The following is a 21,173-nucleotide window of genomic DNA, read 5'->3' as shown; positions in this document are numbered from 1 at the left end:
TTGTACCTTTTAACCTGTAATTTTGAAATATTGTCCATTAATATAGATGCTATGCTGCACTTTCTTTCAAAATTAATTTAATATTAAATTAATTTTTAATGTGCTTGAGATATAATTGTAAATCATCTATTAAAAAATAATAATTTTAAAATAAATGTTTGTTAATGCTGTTACCTAAATTAAGGAGATTATTATTGGGCTATTTTTTAAGGCTAATGTTTATTTCAACATACTTACTGATTCAGATAGCTGATCTAGCTATGTACAATATTTTAGAATATATCTTGTTTTGTCTTTTTAAAATGATTAGGTCAATCTAAATTTGATTTGATATAATAAAATACAATTATATTATTTAGTAATACAAGTAACTGATGTCTATATAATGTCTAATAATGTCTATGCTTTCTTAAAAACAGGTTGTTTGAAAATTATATTCCCTTTAATCCTTAATGATTTGTATTAAATATTATAATCTACATTTAATATTTTAACTATATAAAATATAATTTTAAAACTCATAATTGTTGTAGATATATTTTGTTTTTTAATTGTTTCAATTATATGTGAACACAATTTATGTTGTACCTATTTTATTCATGAAAATAAATATTATTATTATTACTATTTTGAATTAATTTTACTACCAAACCGTAACAATAATAATTTGGCGTAATATTATACATCATTTACAATCTCAACTATTCTCAAGATTATTGTGAAAAGAGTGATTGAGATGGTTTTTTTTTTTAAATATTGATTGAATTGCAAGGTTTGTTTATTATATTATCAATTAAATATTAATATTAAATAATTCTTTAGCTATTGCATAATATTATGGAGCAGGTTGTAATGGTATTCTGTGTACTATAGAATTTTATCTGAGTACATATGCTTCGAATGGGATTATAATGGGATTATACCATGATAAAATGTTGCAGGGGTATTCTGTGATCCAATTTCTTCCAGCACCATGGATTGGTATCAGTACCAAATTTTGAACTAGGTAACAATGTCATATACTGCTGCCTTGCTTTGCTTATCCAATACAAAAATATGAAATACAATTAAGTTTTATAAACAATGAACTACCTAGTACCTAATAAAACAGATTTTGTTATACAAAGTAATATAAATGATCTATACAATTCAATATTGGAAATATATATAAACATTTTGTTAATAAATAATAATAAAAGGATGTAATATTATTATAACAATTGCAATAGGTAGAAACAATTGAGTCTTATAAAATAAAGATTATATTATCTTAAAATGTTTAAATTACATGTCTATGCTTAGTTAAATAGTTTTTGATTTAAAATTATGAATGTTATATTTTAAGTACAAACCTTAAAATTTATTTTATTAATTTAGCTAAAAATGTATATTATAAAAATGAATAATTAGTTAAACATAGTTAATAAATTACATGTAATAGTAGATGTATCCATGCATTAAATATTAAAACAATAAATATAACTAATTCAATAACTGATCAAGGTAATAGATGTTTATAATTAAATCACAACTATTTTTTTTTTAAATGCAATAGTATTTATTTTTTTCTTTAATAATAATTTAATACCAATTAGCTTAACATGAGTTTTCTTATATTTTTTTTAAAAATGGTTTAAAATTAACAAGAAAAATAATTTCTATTGGTACAGAATTTGAATTTATACAATATTATGATGTACTATGTAAGAGCCTAGAAATAAATACAATCTTATTCAATATTTAGATAAATATTAGAAGTAGTCATATGGAATTTACTTTAATTGTTTTAAAAGATGAAGCTAGGTATAAATCAAAATAATGTTTAAAAAAATAGTTTTTAGTTTGCGTATAGAAATTCACACTACATCCGAGATACTGTGTTGATGCCCAATAGAGTTAATCCTGTATTCATGTACTCTGCTGTGATTTTACACAGCAATATTCTTCCAGTATACACTTTGACAATTTCGCCTGGAAAAAATTGTGTTAATAATTAAGTTTTTAAATATATTTTCTATATTTATATATTTTAAATACATAGTGGGGAAAAAGAGGCTAAAGTTAACTAATAACACTCATAATTTACACAAACTAATGTAAATTTTAATGTAATAATTATTATTACAGCTGTATAAATTATTTATGTTTATAACAATTAATCACTAATAATCTTTTAAAATGCATATAAATAACATAATAGAAAATTGGCAAATATGAATTAAAATAAAAAAGCTATAAGGTAATACATTTTGGACTAAAAATATAACTGACTCAAATATCATACTAAAAGTTAACAACAATTAAAAATGTAAAAAAAAAAAATAATGTAAAATCCATTTCCAATACTGAAATATGTTATGAAAAAAAATGTATCTAAGGCACAACTAGGAAATTTTGTTTATAAAATACATTTTTAGATGATTAAATTTGTTCATAAAAATATTAGAACTTTACAATTTAATTAAAAAAAATATTAATAAATATCAATATAAACACCATCATTTTAATTGTTTTGTTAAAAATCAAATATTAATTAATTCATGAAGTATGATGATTTGATGTTTACTGTATGTAAGAGATACAACTTGACATTTTTTAATGTTGAGAATTATATAATTTATTTCACTCTACATCAACTTATTTATGTTAAACAGCAATAAATTAGAATTATTAATTAACAAGAGTTTAATTTTTAATATAAAAAATGTTACTTATTATTATTATTACTTTTTTTGATTAATTTAATAAAATTATTTAAAATCACGAACAACAGTAATGGGTAGTAATGGTGTCAGTATAATTAAATTATTAATGAAAATCAGTTATTAAGCAACTTAATATAATTTGATATTAAATAAATTATCAAAATATATTGATTGGATGACCAATTATTATTCTCTATTACCAATTATTATCTTCCTATGAAGGAATGTATCAAAAAATATTCATGAATTGAGATTTGAATTCAAAAGTCTTGTCACTTCATTTATATTATAATATGTATTGTACATAATTCAATCTCTTAATTTACCATGGATAAAAACTTGTAAATATAGTAAAAATTAAAATATTACCAGTTTGAGAATTTTTTTCAATACAATAACAATTGTCATAAAACTCATTAAATGTCGTAGCCACGTCATAAAGATATTCGCATAAATGATGGAGACAAAAATCATCAGTGATTTTTGACAGTACCTCTGAGAATCGTAACAAGGTCTACAATCGTAACAAGGTCTACAAGAATAAAGTAAATAAATGTATAACTACACGTATATATTAATAAAAGAAAAAGAATCTAAAAAAATACATTACCTTAGCTAATTTCCATTCTTTATCATGGTCTAGTGAAATAGGATCATTTAAGTCTTGAGTGTGAGTACCCAAATTATTAATAATAGACCTTATTCTCGTGAGTGCATACAATAAATAAACAGCAGTATTTCCTTTGTCTTCCAACATTTTATCAAAAGAAAATACATATTCATGACTTCTATTGTGACATAAATCCGCATACTTAATACAACCATAAGCAACAGCTGTTTCTGCTAGTTTTAACTCTTCATCGGTTAATACTTTGTCACGGCCTTTTTCTACTAGTTTATCTCTTGCTCTTTTTATACCTATAATGGTAAATTAATTTTGTTAAAGAATTAAAACTAATTAATAAATTAGCTAATAAAAATGTTACCTTCATCTAAAAGACCAACTAGACGAACAGTATCACCAGAACGGGTTTTAAACTTTTTCTTATCTTCACCCAACACTACACCAAAACCAACAAAGTCCATACGTACTTTAGATGGATCTAGAATACCAGAGTGAATTGCACATTTTTTTAATGTTTCGAAATGTACACTCTAGTAAAAACAAAAAAAAAACAAACATTAGGTCATAACAAAAAAAGTACATTTATTGAAATGGTTCATACCTGTCCAGAATCAGTGACATAAATAATGCGATCAGCCTTTTCTTCTTCAATTCTCTGTTTTAATGCTGCCATATCGGATGTATCATATGTAAATCCACCATCAGACTTTACTATGGTTAATGGTATAGAGGACTCTGGACTCCACATAATTTTTCTACCATCGTCATTCTCCAAAAATCCTAATTTTATAAAAATTAACAAATTGAATACAGTAATTTTGTGATATAATTTAATTTAATTTTTAGTTACATAGCATTTGGGTTATTCACAAAACTAATTATCTAAGTTTTACAAGTATAAAAATATATAATATTATGAATAGATTTAAAAATACCTTTGTTTTCCAGATCTTTAACTAAATTTTCCATCCGACTTTGGTAAAATGATTCCCCTCTTTCAACAATGTTGATATTTAATCTTTTATATATTTTTTGACTCATTTTTAATTCAGTGTAAGTATATTCAATGAATTCTTAAAAAACATAAAGATAACATTTTTACAAAAGTATTATTTTATAATTTAAAAATAAATATAAAACAAAATTGATGTAACATTTTTATTTTCAGTGTAAGTATATTCAATGAATTCTTAAAAAACATAAAGATAACATTTTTACAAAGTATTATTTATAATTTAAAAATAAATATAAAACAAAATTGATGTAACATAATATTTTTTTCTAAAAGATGTTAAAAAATATAGTAATAGGTTTAAAATTGACAAGTAATGGTGTTGAATTTAAATATATTTTCAGTTTAAGAAGCACTGATATATAACACAGGTACCTATATCTCTAAATGAAACACTATTATAATATAAACAATACCTTCTCTTGATACATCACAAATTAATTTCCAAGCTTGAACATGATCAGGTGACATACTTTGTAATTTTACAACACATTCATACGCCCGTTTTTTGAACTCTAAATCACTATCAAAAAGAACTTTGGACTGTTTATAAAACTCTTGCAAATCATTTATAGGAGGAGATACAGTCTTGTAATCAGGGAACTTGTCTTGAAGTAGAGCAATTAACATACCAAATTGCGTACCCCAATCCCCAATATGATTTAATCTCAATACATCATGACCAATAAATTCGAATACACGGCATAGACCATCACCAATAATTGTTGATCTAAATTAACAAAAAAAAGTGAATGGTGTTATAAAATTTTAGTAGTTAACCAACATGCATTTCTTTAGCAACATTGGGAGATGAAAAGTCTATTATAACCCTTTGTTGATTAGTTAAAGGTTTTGGCTTCAATTTATTTTCCAGTACATGTTGTAAAATATCTCTTAGTTTATTACGACTCAACCATACGTTAATAAATCCTGGTCCAGAAACATCTACTTTTTCAATAATATCACATTCTCCCAAACATTCCACTACTTTTTTAGCAACTACATTAGGTGGCATATTTTCACCTGAAATACATATTATTTATTTTATTAATAAGATATATTGTACTATAATTTTTAAAGATTAAATAAAAGAACTAGATATTATGTAATAAAATGATATAATTTTCTAGAAAAAATGTATATATATATTAATTATATATATATATATAATTAAATATTTTACTGTAGATTTTAAACCATATCTTCTAAAATACATAAATAAGAAAACAAGTAAATAGAATAATTATTACTGAGACTAGTTTAAATAGTGGTTTAAATATTACCCTTTGCTTTCAATAGTTTACATATTTGCATTGACGCATTGCACTGGTAATCAGCAAATTTACTACCCGCAGATACGGCAGGTTGACCAATGTCTTCTAAGGTTGGATATGCTTTTTTAATAGCATTTGAAAACAAACTAATTAATATAGAATGTAAATTAATCAAAGAGTGATCTTCAATATTTACTGAATCCGTTTGTGATTCAAATGATTTCTCATTTGATTCTTTAGCCACAGCCTATAAAAAATAACATTACAAGGCATTTAAGGTAATTATGTAATTATGTAAGGTAATAAGTTTTAAAATATTGATAAGATTTTAATATAATAAAATAAAAGTAAGTAAGTGCGCATTATTTATATACATATATTTTTTTTGGTACTTGGCAATTAATTAACTATACATAATTTAACATTTGTGTAACGAATATAAAAATATACTTATACATTTATAACTTAATACTCTTCTATGAAAATTAAAAAAAGAACATTGCAAGTAGGTAAACCTAATATAAAACAAAAAGATTTAAATTATCCTTTTGAAGATTTATAGAAATTTAAGTGTGGTCTCGTTCATATCAACAAATGGTATACATTTCAATTTTTTTTTTTGCATCCATAGGAACTCAAACAAATGTAAATTTTTGAAAATATGTAAATACTAATAAGTTTATGTTAAGATAATGTCACATTTGTATGTATTGTCTCCATCTTACTAATACACAACATAGTAAAATAGTATTCCAGCAGTTTCAAGTTAATTTAGTAACCTTCAATATTAAAATGAATTGGCCCATAATAAATCTTATAAGTTGGAACATTATTTTTTTTTTTAATGGTTTTTTTACGATATTATAATTTTTGAGTAAGTTATGAAAATATTTAAATTGTTATATTTTTATGTACTCATAATTTGTATTAAAACTAATTATCTCAAGAAAATACAGATAATTTATCTTTAAGTTTCATAATAGGTCAATTTACTATAATTTTAAAGATAATTGCTTAAAATTGGAACTCCAAAACACAATATTTTGCTATGCATACATTTGTAAGACAGAGACAACACAAACGGATGTGGCATTCTCTTAAATTCAGTGAAATAAATCGTTTCAAATAAGTGTATTAAGTGTAAATTATATCTTTCACTGTGTATTATCTTATAACTTTATAAGTAATGATGAATAATTATACAAAATGCATAAATAATTATCTTAACAATTTAAAGAAACTGAGAAATGAAAATATATGTAATTTGGTTACGCGAATAACTGTGATGTAAATAGAAATTTTTTCTAGTTTGTTTTTTTAGACTTAGTAAAATAATTTAAATTAGTATACATCAAAAATAGTTCACATGTTAAATTGTCTGTAGATTAATAAACCTACATCTGACTTCATTAAAAGATTTAACTATACTTGTTTTCAAATAAAATATGAATGTTTATTATTATTCATAAAAGTATGTTTTAAAAATGTCCAAGTATAATATTGTATGTTAATGATTAAAATATAGAATTTGAATAAGTAACTTTAATAATTACCAAGGTAATAGAAAATACATTTTCAAGATATTATGGATTTTGTGTAATTAACTCTTATAAAAAAATAGTATGCAATTGCTATTAAAAAAAAAATATATGATCTTTGGTCCAAAATGTAATATAAATATATATGTATAGTTCAATAGTAGTAAATTTTTAAATGAATTTTATAACTGACGCGTCGTGAACAGTGACGTATTGTTATGAGAAATTTTTGGAACGGTAGAGAACAGTATTTTTATGTACTGATGTTGATTAAAAACATTCGTTTACTCTAATAATGTTTATTTAGCCAATGATACAAACCTCTTTTAAAAACTTCAACCTATATCTGAGTTTTTGGTTTTGAGATTCCAACGCTTGTCGTTCATTTTCCTTCTCCTCTTTCAAGTCCTCCAGTTGTTCAATATCCTTGATTAACTGAGGAATCGTGTCGAGTATAGCATCCATAGTTAAATTAACGCTGAACACCGTTGCGAACAATAAAATAAATGAATGTAAAATCACGTGCCAAATTCAATAATAATGCGAACGCCGATGATAAAGAATTCGGAAGCAGTTGATAACGAATGTGATGACATAAACAAACATTTATCATTATTAGTGTTATCAATATTACTTGTGATAACGGCCTCCTCGCAATCAATTTATTAATTAAAAAAATATTTGCAAAGACAGTCGATTGTTGCTATTTCATATTTGCTAAAGTAATTTTCATCAAATTTACCTATATTACTATTAAATTTATGGGAAATTTATTTATGAATCTATTAATGAGATTCAAAAATTTGGCTAGTTGTGTTTTAATGTTTTGCCATAAAACAATTTTATATCCAACCTCAACAAAATTATATACCTATTACCTAATGTTACCAAATATCGTAAATATTAAAATTAAAACATTAATAAAATGCTTTTAGGAGTAGGTAACTATGTTTCTCGGAAGTTATATCACCTATGTTTGTTAAATGTATAATAAATTTCATTTTTATAGCTATTAGACTTGAATATAGGTACTTATAGTATTTGTCAAAAAAGTTTCAGTTTTTACTGAAACTTTACAAAAATCTTAAAAATATAAAAACAAAATTTTTTTTTATTTACTTGAAAATTCATATTTTGACTAAATTGGTTATTTAAACAAAGAATGACGATTTTAATTATTTTTGTGACATAGCACGGTTCTACCGCATAATAGGTAAGTCAGTATTTAATAAAATAATGAATAGCAATAAGCCTACTAAGCCTAGCCTAACCTAAGTACATTTGTCACAAAGTATTATGTTAATTTATTGTTAATGATCAAAATTTACGGCAGTCGTGTTAAAAATGTTAAAATGTTCGCCTAACCGCACCTGTGTGGTGGCCGATGTATCAACGTGTCGTGTATTTAGTGTATAGTATACCTATAGAGAATCCCTATAATATTAGATCGTTATAGGTATATAAACAGATGCACTGTAAAGGCATACTAATCATAGATGACACACATTAATAACAAATTTACAAAAATAAAACTATATAAATATGATGATGACAATGCGTGTGTGTAAATTGTGAACAACTATTCTCGTACGTTTATTCCGTTGCAGTAGAAATATTAGGCTTTAACTGTTTGTTTAAACATAAATATCCTATAAATATAGTTATTAATTAATAACTGCCAGAAAAACATACATGCATTGAAAAAACATATCTGTACACGCAAACGGTGTTACGGATAAGTAAATAGGTATACCTATTACCTAACCTATATTTACTTGCTAAATTTTATAAAAATTAAACTAATATTCGTTCTGCAAATGATTTTCATGTAAACATTTTAAATAAATACAATTTAAAATATTTAATTAAAAATGCATTGTTTTTAGACTAAGTAATTTAAATTAGTTTATATTATTAAAACATTTTATATCATTTGGCTAAATAATAAATACAAATTAATACCTCTGCGGGATTTGTGAATAATAATTAGATTTGCATGATAATACACTACATTTATAAAAATGTACTTTTATAATTCTTTACTTTTAATTAGTAACATTCTTACGTTAACAGTACACACACAGTCTCAAGATTCAAACGGTAAGCTTTATGTTTAAATATTAAATAGAAAATGAAAAAAACATTTTTATAATATACAAACGTGTTTTTATAAGTACCTACCTAGTTTATTCTAGAAATACTCTTAGTTTTAGTATTTAGTGTAGGATTTTATTAGTTTTAGTAGTTTCCCTTAATATTTTATACTCGTATATAGTCACATATAATTATCAATTATTGCTATAAGAACCACTTTTGTGGGATCTTGTAAATTGTAATACATTTCTAAAATTTTTACTTATAACTACATAGTTTGAAATGTATAAATACTTTTAAAATGTTATTGTGTATAGGAAATTATAAATTAAGTGATAGTAGAATGTATCAAGTTGTACAATTAATATATTTTGAAAAAAAAAAAATCATACTAGCAAATTTCAGTCAACGATCAACAAGATAATTTGTATTTTTAATAGGTATCTGAAGTTTATTGTCCTTATTATAATAATTACGTATAGCTTTAATTGTATTTAATAATATTAATAAAAATATTTTTATTTTTCAACAATAATAAAAATTATACTATAAAAATAAGTTATTTTTTCAAAACTAATAAATATATAAGTTTTTACGTTTATTTCTAAATTTATCACGTTGTGTATAAAAGTCATAAAAGTCGAATAATATAATTCGAACATTTTGGCTTAGGGAAAGAGTGCAATTCGATCATCTCCGATATTTCTGCGAATTAAGCGATATTCAAACTGAAATTCATAGAGCGTCATATTTTATAACTTATACTTGTTCATTTTTAAAAGGATGAAGTCTAAAGTATTATAATATGTTTTATATTATATTTTTTAATAGGTATATAAAAACTTTAAAAATCTCCTAACCAAACCAGTATTTGTATTTTGTAGGTATCAAAATTTGAAATCAATTACATAATTAATACTATTCTCCACTAGTATATTTTGGTCAAACAAGAAATGCACTTTTAAGTCAATTTTTTTTCAAAAATATATTAATTTAACTAAAATTATATTAATATAATAATATGTATAATAATTTTACTTTAGTTAAATTGTGTAAAACCGGTTGTAATAACATTTTAGTCTGCTGGTTTATTAACTTATGTTTAATTATATTTTGGGTAATGGATTGAAGTGTTATACACACACAAAAAAAAAAGATATGAGTTTATTGTTTGATTTTTACTATTTTTAGGAATTGGAATATCGGCATGTGGTTTTTTTGGTGCTCGCGCTCAAATTTGTGGTTTATCGGATGTTCCAATTACAAGTATACCAGCGGATTGCCTGTCGATATTAATCGATGAGGTTTCAGTGGATTTAAGATACCATGTTTCTATACCCTGCGCGTGTAATCCGAATAATAGACCATTAGGTAGTATTACTTAAAAATAGAATATATAAACATATTTAATAAAGCAAAACAATTATGACGCTTAATATAATAATATATATAAATAAGAAATTTTTCGAATTAATTGTTGGGATTGATTGTAAGAAAACTGGTCAATGTAGTATATCACAGAAAAATGAAATCAGTGGCGTTGCGAAATGACAATTTTCCCGAGGCAAAGAAAAATAAACCAAAGAGCCACCCACCCACCATAATAGAAGCAAAAAAATGGTGAGGGATGGTTATAACATTAATTGATATAATTAATGCATAATAATTTATAATACAACTGATTATGTTATAGATCAGTATTGACTACTTATTAAGCAGTGTTGGGTATCTAAGTTACGTCACTAATTACAACATAAAATAGGTAACTAGATTATTTGTAATTACTCAAGTACAAAAGTAATTGAGCTGCAATGACGTTACTTTGACGTTACTCTTATCTTATTTAAGTTTTCACCTAATCTACCAATAATAGTGACAATTCGAACACGACCGTATGTCGATGTACATTGGTATTAACTGATATAATTTATCAGACATTATCTAAAAATAAATAAGCCATAGCAATTAGCAGTTGCTATCTATACTCCTGTAAGCTGTTCATCGATGTATATAATCAGTTTTCCCCGAAAATTGAAATTGAAAATAATCTTAATATAAAATAGTTCATTTAAATTATTATATTTTATCTAATAATTAATATATATACTGGGAAAATGTTGTGATTACATAATATATACATACTTGAAATTTGAATTATAAAATATATAATTACATTTTCTGATGCTTATACGAGGGAAAAGACGGCCCGCGAAGTGCCACTTCAAATCACCGAGACATAAACAAAAAAAAAAAAAAAATAAAATGAATATATACAATTAAATTTATAATGTAACGCGTTCTTCTGCTAAGTTACTTCTAAATAATTAACGTCGTTACTCTTGCCGTTACCCAAAAATAATAGTAACGAAGTTACCATAGTGTTATTGAAAATTGTAACTACTAACTACTTTATAGTAACGAGTGCCTAACGCACGTTACGTTACTACCTAACACTGCTAATAAGTATCATAATATTGCATTCATTATTAGATAACCCATTCACTACCACCATCCCTATCATTAAGACAATCACCTCTGAAATAATCGTTCGCCACGTTACTGTATAGACATTTTCAAATAATCTGTCGTTGCATATTATATAGTGTACTTTAGCAGCGCTGGCATTAAAATTTGCAAGACCCTGATAAAAATATGCTACAAATTATTATATGGTTGTACTTAACTACTTAGGTACTTCTTGTGCAAAAAACATATATTATACATTTTCACGCAAAAAACATAAAATGTTTGTGATAAAAATATTCCCAATGATTCTTATTTCTAATAGATAATTATTTATTATTAAAAATTATGGGTCATACAAGACTAAGAAATGTATATAAAAAAAGAGTACCTACAGGTGACTAGCAACGAGGTCCTCATAAAAATATGAGGTCCTGGACAAAAGATCTGCTCTACCACCGGTCACGTTGGCATTGGTACTTACTACTTAATATGTATCTACTATCTAGTATTATTGTAGTCTGTCGATGTAAATGGAATATGAAATTCAATTATGTTACAATAATTCCGTTTTAATGTAGTTGAGGATAAGATTGATAAAAAAATATAGGTACCTACCCAACACATTTTGTGAAACAATTATAATAAAACTATAATGAGTTATAAACTAATGACTAATTATGATTTAAAACAATTGTATTCTAAGTAATCAAGAAGGCACGATGCACATTTCACTTCAATTGTGAAAATGAGCATTCAGTTGATCAATTTATAAGTTAAAATATTTCTGAAGCAAATGAAGATAATGGGAAAGTCAAGAATTTTATTATTTTATACTTTGGTGTATATAATAAGACTTTAATATACTTTCCCATTCTTTGTCAATTCTCATAAATAATAATGTTTGACAAGCTGGATAAACCTCTAGAAATTTCAACATCTTATGGACCTATAGGTCTCTAATCAATTTTTTCAAAAACTTGCAATAGATTCATTCTCAAACATATTTCATTACATTTAATATGAAATAATATACTCCCATCTTCCCGATTTGATTTTAAAGCCAAGTATAGCATGATACATCAAGTAAATAATTTATTATATTATTAAAAATATATTAAATATTCATGTGTTTTAAATTGCATATAGTGAATTTAGACAAAATATTGAAGATGAAAGGTACTAAGCGTGTATTTATATGCTACGGTCATGCGAATATAGAAGAATGGAGTGCAATGCTTGCTTGTGAATCTTGTAACGGAGGAACTAACTCGTTAGATGAAATGAAAGGCTTAAAAGCTTTTTTTAACGAACATCCGGGGATCGATGGTCTTATTCTTACAGGTTTAGAGTATGACGTAAGTACCAATTTAGTTTTGATTTTTAAACAAATAAAAAAAATGTTCATATTTTTCTTGTAAGATATTCAAGCCATATATATAATATCTAAACGTACTGATATCTAGTCATATAATCAAGTTTAACTTAAAATGGTCACAGAATCTTCATACAATGAATAAATTCGTTTATAAACTTAATATAATTATTTATAAATAAAACTTTGATAGAATTCCACGTATAAAGGTATTATTAAACAAGTACTATTTAATTAAGTTGTTTGACATTATTATCAAAATACTTTATTTCAACGTAAAATTCTTGATAGTTTATCGAATCAACATAATTATATTTTTTATCATTATTCGTTGATATCATAATAATTATAAATTATTGTAATATAATCAAAAATTCACGGATTTACTCATTTATTAAAAAATATTATAATAATATTAAATATTCATACACTTAAAAGTTAGTAGGGGACAACCTAGGACGATTATTCAATGATACATTTTTGTGATTTTAATGTTGAATCGTAGATCGTAGAACTTAACAATTTGAAATTTTATTTTGAATGTTTTATTTTTATTTTTTATATTCTATATTTTTAATTTAATAATCACAAGTATCACTTACAAAATTATTATAACCTATTTCCTTTGTTTAGGAAGATTCTTTTGAATTTCCGGGATATTCTGAAAATTTAAAAACATATCTCGAGGTGATGAAAAAAAGTTTTCCTGATTTGATTGTTGGTCTTGATTTATCAGGACGATTTCTAATAGATCAGTTTACCAACCCGAAGATACCTTGTAAGTATTTATGTATGTATATATATTTATAATAATAGAAAAGTTAAATATGTATAAACTTAAGTCTTAAATGTATCTTTTGTCGTTATATTCATAGAAACTGTTTTTTCATACAGATCGATAAATAGTATTTAAAAAAAATGAAAAAATATATTTCTTAATTATTTTTCATTGAATATTTTTTTTAAATGGTTTTAGTTTTTTTAAATACCTACGAAGTTTCAACAACAAAATTAACTTATTTGTTTGAATGAACGATTAAAATAGATGGCCACTGTCAATATTTTTCTGAAAAATTTAACGTCTTATCAGTTATCATTGATTTTGGTATACTAACTTGTTAACAACGACCTTCTTAGGTCAGTACATTAATTAATAGTTTTATTTTAATTATTTGAAATCAGTATAATCATTATTAGGAAAAATAAAATGTTATATATTTTATTACATAAATCGGAAATAATAAGTATAAAAAGAAATAAAAATGTCACCCTGCAACTAATCACTACTAAATAATACTAATCATGTAACAACATCAACAACTTAAATATATATTTTTATTTATTTTTTTTTACTTAAATTCTTAATTAATTATTAAATGTCTGCATTTATTACAATAATCAACAGAATTTTCAGTAAAAAAAAAATCGATCCACTAAATATTTCATTGTAACGCTTTGGTTTTAGTACACCAACATAAGCATTACCTAACTTAAATTGGTGCTTAATGACAAGAATATTTTTTTTTAATTATTATTGAAATTAGTCTCACTACACTCTTTGTATACATTGTTTACTATATGTAAAAATACCCCCTCTCAAATATCAGATTTGTATTTTTCTATTCAAAACAATGAGTTAATTCATTGTTATGAGTTATCTTTTAAATTAACAATTGTTTGAATTAAAATAAATAGTATTCCTATAACAGAAAATGTTTCCTTGTATATCGTTGTATTTCTTTTGTAATTTTACAAAATGTATTATCATGTAAGCCTCAACATTTTCAGAAAAAATATACTAAATTCTTATATCATTAAAAATGAGTCCATGTGTACAACGACAAAAAGTGTTGTCAATATAATATAATATACTGTATACAAATATTGGTAAAACTGTTAAAATAATGATTAACTTATAAATTAATAATATAATTTCTGTTTTAAATATTTTTTAAAGGGTTGGATATAACTGTAATAGATTCGGTTACAGATTTTTACGTTGTTTCTGTTGTATTCTTGAACGAATGCACCGGCAATGACTTCAGAAATTTTAGAATTTAGAAACTGTTTTTTCATACCGATCGATATATATAGTATTTTAAAAAAATGAAAAAATATATTTCTTAATTATTTTTCATTGAATATTTTGTTTAAATGGTTTTAATTTTTTTAAATATCTACGTAGCTTCAACAACAAAATTAACTTATTTGTTTGAATGAACGGTTAAAACTGATGGCCGCTTATTTTTTTGAAATATTTAGGGTCTTATCAGTTATCATTGATTTTGGTACACTAACTTGTTAATAACGACCTTCTTAGGTCAGTACATTAATTAATAGTTTTATTTTAATTATTTTAAATCAGTATAATTTACTAGGGAAAAAATAGAATGTCATACATTTTTATTACATAAATCGGAAGTAATAATCATAAAAATAAATAAAAATTTCACCCGGCAAACTAATATATAGGGATGTTTAATTTCCAGCAGAGTAAAATTTTGAATTTTAAAATAAATAGCAAGTTCAATCATAAACTTAAATTAAACTAAATACCAAATGTGAATAATGTAATAGTTTATATTAGTAATAACAATTTAAATTAATCAAATAATAATAATTCCCTACATATTATGCAAATTTCTTATTAAAATAACTCAAATAACAAATCTAAGGATAGTGCTAATACTACTCAAGTACCTAACAACATCAACAACTTAAATCTATATATATATATTTTTTTTTTTACTTAAATCCTTAATTTCTTTTAAATGTCTGCATATATTACAGTAATCAACAGAATTTTCCGTAAAAAAATATCGATCTACTAAATATTTCATTATAACGCTATAGGCTTAAGTATAACAACATAAGCATAACCTAACTTAAATTGATGTTATATGATAAGAAATTTTTTTTTTTTAACAATTATTGAAATTGGTCTCGCAACACTCTATGTATACTTTGTATACTCAATATAGAACTAACCCCCCTCTTCCCCCAAATGGCACAAATTATATCAGATTTGTATTTTTCTATCCAAAACGATGATTTAATTCATTTTTAAGAATTATCTTTTCAAGTAACAATTGTTTGAATTGAAATAAATAATATTCCCATCACAGAAAATGATTTCCTTGTATATCCTTGTATTTTCTCGTCATCATGACAAAATAACCAGGTTTTTTTTTAATACTGTAAGTCACTCTTTTACAGAACGAGGAGATTATAATACTGAGCATATAAGGTTGTCTAATTTAGAATTTAGTAATAAAAATGATGTTATTTCAATACTATTAGTTCATTGTTTAATAATATGAGATTTCTGATTACTGATTAGCCATGGTAATAATATCATACCTTAATACATAATAATTTCTAGGGTTTCTTAGTGATTTTACAAAATGTATGATCATTTAAGCGTTAAGCTTCACATTTTCAGAAAAAATATACTAAATTCATTAATCATTAAAAACGAGTTAATGTGTACAACGATAAAAAGTGTGTCAATATAATATAATGTATTGTATACAAATATTGGTAAAAATGTTAAAATAATGATTAACTTATAAATTAATAATATAATTTCTGTTTTAAATATTTTTTAAAGGGTTGGATATAACTGTAATAGATTCAGTTACGGATTTTTATGTTGTTTCTGTTGTATTCTTAAACGACTGCACCAGCAAGGACTTCAGAAATGGAATAGCTCCAATGACTGCATCATATACAAATTATACGTTGGTATTGTAAAATTATTATCTAGAAAGTGCAGAGTTGTATCTTATAATCAATATCTTTCTAGGATAAATTAAAAGATGTTTTAAAGCAGGCATCTATTCCGAAAGAAAAAATACATTTTAAATTTAAACTTAACCCATTATGTAATCCCAATGATTCATATATGTTTTGCGATTTAACCATGGAGAAGGTATGCAAATTTAATATGAATTGTTTAATGATTTATTATTAGTTAAGCTATTTCAATGTATTTAATATTTATATGGTCATACACTATGCCACATTGCCACACGAGAATAATAATTACGATTGCTATTGCGAACGTACTATTAGGTATATATTATCTTGTGCAAACTTACCGACATACAATTCATAGCTATTGAGTACTATGGTTTTTGTTCTTTTGACTATAACATAAAATCTTGAGTTATCAGCTTAATTAAAACACAGAGAAAATAGCGGATTAAAAGTTATTAAAACAATTTTTTTTTTTGATTTTGGTACTTAGAGTTTAGACATGAAACATTTTAAACTATTATTATGTCTATACGAATTAATGTATTATCAAAAATAAAGTATATCTTTGAATTTTGAAGTTATATATAACTGATTAGTAACATATTAGTATTTAAAAATGTTCATAACTAGCTTAAAAATTAGAATATTGTAAAAACCATTGAAAAACACAGATAATTTTGTTACCTTTAACTTTGGTAGTAGCATTTTTCATAAGACTGGGCCACTCATGAGAGTCATTTTGCACCTATCATATCCAAAGGAAAAGGTGGAGGGCGATAGGGAACACTAATGTTTTTTATTACAATACAAATGAATGACATAAGTAATTTATTTTATTAAATTTAAAATAATTTATTCTTAGAAATGTATACATTAATACGGAGTCGATTATCCTGGGCCATGGCCCAGTTGGTCTTGGCCGTAGTTCCGCACATGATGGGTACTAGATTAATTCAAGTAATAACCATAAGTACTGAATACGAATCTTCTGTTTTTTTCTTTTGTACGACAGAAAACACATGCGGGTATAATATATATATAATAAAGGGATGATTGTTGTTCTGTTATATTTAAAAATTATCTTGATTTATAAAATGGGCATTAATTTATAGTACAAAGAACTAGTTGAATTTATTACCCGAAAATATTTACCATTTTACATAAAAAAAATGAATACATTTGTATAACATTTTTTTTATAGATTTGTTTGCAACCACAAGAAACGAGTTCTTGGTGTGTAGATACTTTATCGTCATTTAACGAAAAGGTAATATTTTCTTGGTCAATTTATTTTTATATATTTTATATGAAAATGGTTTTAATTATTATTTGATTGTTTAGGGTAATTATGCCAATAAATACGGAGCAGGGTTTATAGGTTCTTCTTTAGATTTTAATGATCCCGATAACTGCTGTAATTGTGAAAAACCATTCATCGGGTTCAATGCTATTTTAGATGGATTTAATGGTGTCACCACCAAACCTTGTGGTTCATTCAACAGAAATTAGTGATTACAGCATTAACAAGATTTGGTCTATATTCACAGTTCAATAATGTTTTTAAATTTTTACCTTGTTTCTAGAAACTTGCATGGTCATAAATAATTGTAACTATTGTCACAAAAATAATAATTTAAATTTTCTTAAATATTAAAAATGAGAATTTTATTTTAAATTTCTATATATTTTTATTGCTATATGTATAAAATTATGGAATTAAACAAAATATATAATAAAAAATGTTGATGATTATAAAAATAAAAAATTGATGATAGATTCGCTTATATAAAAAAGATCATACTACTATTAAAACAATTTTATTGTTAAAATATTTTGTAAAAAAATTAATCACTAGGTACCTATTTGAATTATATTATTTTATTATTTTAACAAATTTTACATTGTATTCAATTGTTTTTTTTTATTATTATTATAATATCATGTATAATTGAGTTATATTGTTCTTTGTGGTCGACAATATTTGAATTGTTTTTTGAAATGCTTTTATTTAGATAAAAAAAAAATACATTTACAATTATGGTAAACTGGGTGTACCTATACAGTTATTAAAAAAAAATCTGTATTTTGTGATACATCGGTTATTGTCTTTTCTAATAAGCAGTTTGTGGAATCAACATAAACAAATATCCGGCGGTATCAATATAGAAAAATATCGGGTGAAATCGATAAAACTTCATTAATCATGTAAAATAATTGTACATCACTAAGCATAATTTTAATTTCAGTTGCTTATAGGTGGTATGTATATGTACAGTTTTTTTGACATTATTTTTCAAATTAACTGGAAAAACGAAGTTTTTATAAAATTAAAAATTAAAAAATGTGGTTTATTGCTGGTAATTATTGTTGAACTGGTCATTATCAATTATTTATAATAATTAAAGAAAAAAAAATCATTTTGATTCAGCTCCATTAATAATGATGGGGCTTTATTATTTTGTTGTTCCCCTGTTGGAACTTTTAACATTGTTTTATAGTCTGTCGTTTTTTTTTTGTTGAGAAAAAAAGGCGCTGAGGGGTTATTTTTAATTCATGTAGAAACTGTTGAGATGATTTTTTTAGAAATGGTTGTTTATTTATCGAAATCATTTTTAAAAGTAATTAAAGTGGATCACGATACATTTTTTCAAAACATTCAGTTTTTCCAAACTTGAAATTCCATCAAACATTTTTTTTAAATAAATAATATTAAAAAAATAATTAACATGTGTGATAATTAACTAATATACTAATTTGTGAATTATCGGGATTGCGTGATTTGTACGTGGCGCAATATGCGATATTATAAATTTATTTACATTTAATTCAATACTATATTACTACGTAGAAAATTAAAAATAATATCATGTTTTTTTAAATTTTTTTCTAATAAAAGCGATAACCATTAATAAACTAATCTCCTTTATTATGCACAGCTAATAGATTAAATCCAAATTAAAATATAGAGTCAAATTATTGCATTGTTGTTTTCTTTGTATTGTGTATTTAATTTATAATATTAATTAATTTAATTATATTCTTACAATGTAAGAAATAAATAAAAAAATTATAATAATAATTTGGAAACAATATATGTATTTAATTAAATTATTATTAAATCACACCACATACCAAATCTCTCTCCCTACCAATCAAACATGCAATCAACGTATTATACTCGAAAAATTTAAAATATTTAGTGAACATTTGCGCCTTCATGATCAAACATTAAGCAAAGTACCATCCTATCTTTCTCTTTAGCTCTGATCAGTAAATATTAACACACAACTTTCAGAATACTGTAAACATAACACTCCCAGTAAAACCATACAAAACCTTTTCCATGAAATAATATTCCAGCAGGATCCAAGACATACTCAAATCTACACTGATGCTTCTAAAAATATAAATATTATTGGATGCACAGTAATCACCGAACACGAAAATTACATTTACTTTCTACCACTCAACACAAGTATTTATACAGTTGTGAGCTGAAACATATGCTATATGTGAAGGAATTAAAATTGTCTTTTTTCAAACTAGGATTCTATCATCATTATCAGCGGCTCTTTGAGTGCAATAACATCAATTTTAAATCCTTACTAGGAGAATTAACTTGTGCCTACACTTAATACAGAACATTTTATCTACAACGGAAAAATAATTTCAATCATGTAGTGGACTCCATTACATGGGGGAATTTTTGGGAATGAAAAAGCAGATTCTAAGTCTAATGAAGCATCAATAATATCCCAGTTCGTTACAAAAATCAACAAAATGACAACATCTGATGTAATTAACAACATTAAAAATATAATAATGGATACTTGAGAGCAATCGGAATAACGTACCTCTATCAAAAAAATCAGAAATTCAGAAACATAATATTTATGTACTCAAAAATCTATTTAAGACTAACGTAAACTGTTGACGTGTATACTGTATACATATTTAAGATTAAGATATACTTACCTAATAAGCTATTTTTATTAGTGTTAGATAATATTTAAAATTCAAATCTGACGAAATTGGATATTTAAATGAAGAATAATGTAAACCACCATTTTTTAATAATCAAGAAAAATGACAACAAAAATAACACGATGATAATCAGATAATAATAAATAAATATAAAAAATATGTATATAAATATATTAAATTTGTCACGCTTTGTACCTATAAAATTATAAACTGTACATTAAAAATAGCGAATAGGGACAAATGGACGTAGTCGTTTGGACGTAAAAAAAAATATATGAAGAAAATAAATAATATTATAATAGATCATCATCAAAATATATTAATCTAACCTAAAAATTATTCAA

At 24.3% G+C, this 21,173-nt stretch overlaps 2 protein-coding genes across 2 annotated transcripts; one reads left to right on the top strand and one right to left on the bottom strand.

Annotated features, from left to right (window-relative positions):
• Nucleotides 1–1,591: 1,591 nt before the first annotated feature.
• On the bottom strand, nt 1,592–7,712 carry LOC132926641 (arginine--tRNA ligase, cytoplasmic). The gene is given in 10 exon segments (XM_060991015.1): nt 1,592–1,971; nt 3,075–3,219; nt 3,316–3,623; nt 3,692–3,860; nt 3,932–4,110; nt 4,266–4,403; nt 4,759–5,076; nt 5,117–5,365; nt 5,626–5,863; nt 7,476–7,712. Coding segments are annotated over 10 exon segments (1,998 nt in total). The 5' UTR covers nt 7,620–7,712; the 3' UTR covers nt 1,592–1,861.
• Nucleotides 7,713–9,137: 1,425 nt separating this feature from the next.
• Nucleotides 9,138–18,458, top strand: LOC132927794 (uncharacterized). The gene is made up of 8 exons (XM_060992383.1): nt 9,138–9,254; nt 10,440–10,619; nt 12,861–13,069; nt 13,720–13,864; nt 16,697–16,830; nt 16,892–17,017; nt 18,047–18,112; nt 18,187–18,458. The coding sequence occupies exons 1-8, from the start codon at nt 9,176–9,178 to the stop codon at nt 18,352–18,354; spliced, it is 1,107 nt and encodes a 368-aa protein (XP_060848366.1). The 5' UTR covers nt 9,138–9,175; the 3' UTR covers nt 18,355–18,458.
• Nucleotides 18,459–21,173: the final 2,715 nt, after the last annotated feature.

The sequence above is a fragment of the Rhopalosiphum padi genome, chromosome 3 (genome assembly GCF_020882245.1).
Source record: "Rhopalosiphum padi isolate XX-2018 chromosome 3, ASM2088224v1, whole genome shotgun sequence".
In the NCBI taxonomy this organism is placed as follows: domain Eukaryota; kingdom Metazoa; phylum Arthropoda; class Insecta; order Hemiptera; family Aphididae; genus Rhopalosiphum; species Rhopalosiphum padi.
This window is presented reverse-complemented; position numbering and strand designations above follow the sequence as displayed.

What these genes read in the sequence shown, in the direction of transcription:
- LOC132927794 (XM_060992383.1), top strand. Translation starts at nt 9,176, where the DNA reads ATGTACTTTTATAATTCTTTACTTTTAATTAGTAACATTCTTACGTTA. An exon ending in TACCAACCCGAAGATACCTT is followed by an intron (nt 13,865 to 16,696) that starts GTAAGTATTTAT and finishes TATTTTTTAAAG; the next exon opens with GGTTGGATATAACTGTAATA. An exon ending in GCGATTTAACCATGGAGAAG is followed by an intron (nt 17,018 to 18,046) that starts GTATGCAAATTT and finishes TTTTTTTTATAG; the next exon opens with ATTTGTTTGCAACCACAAGA.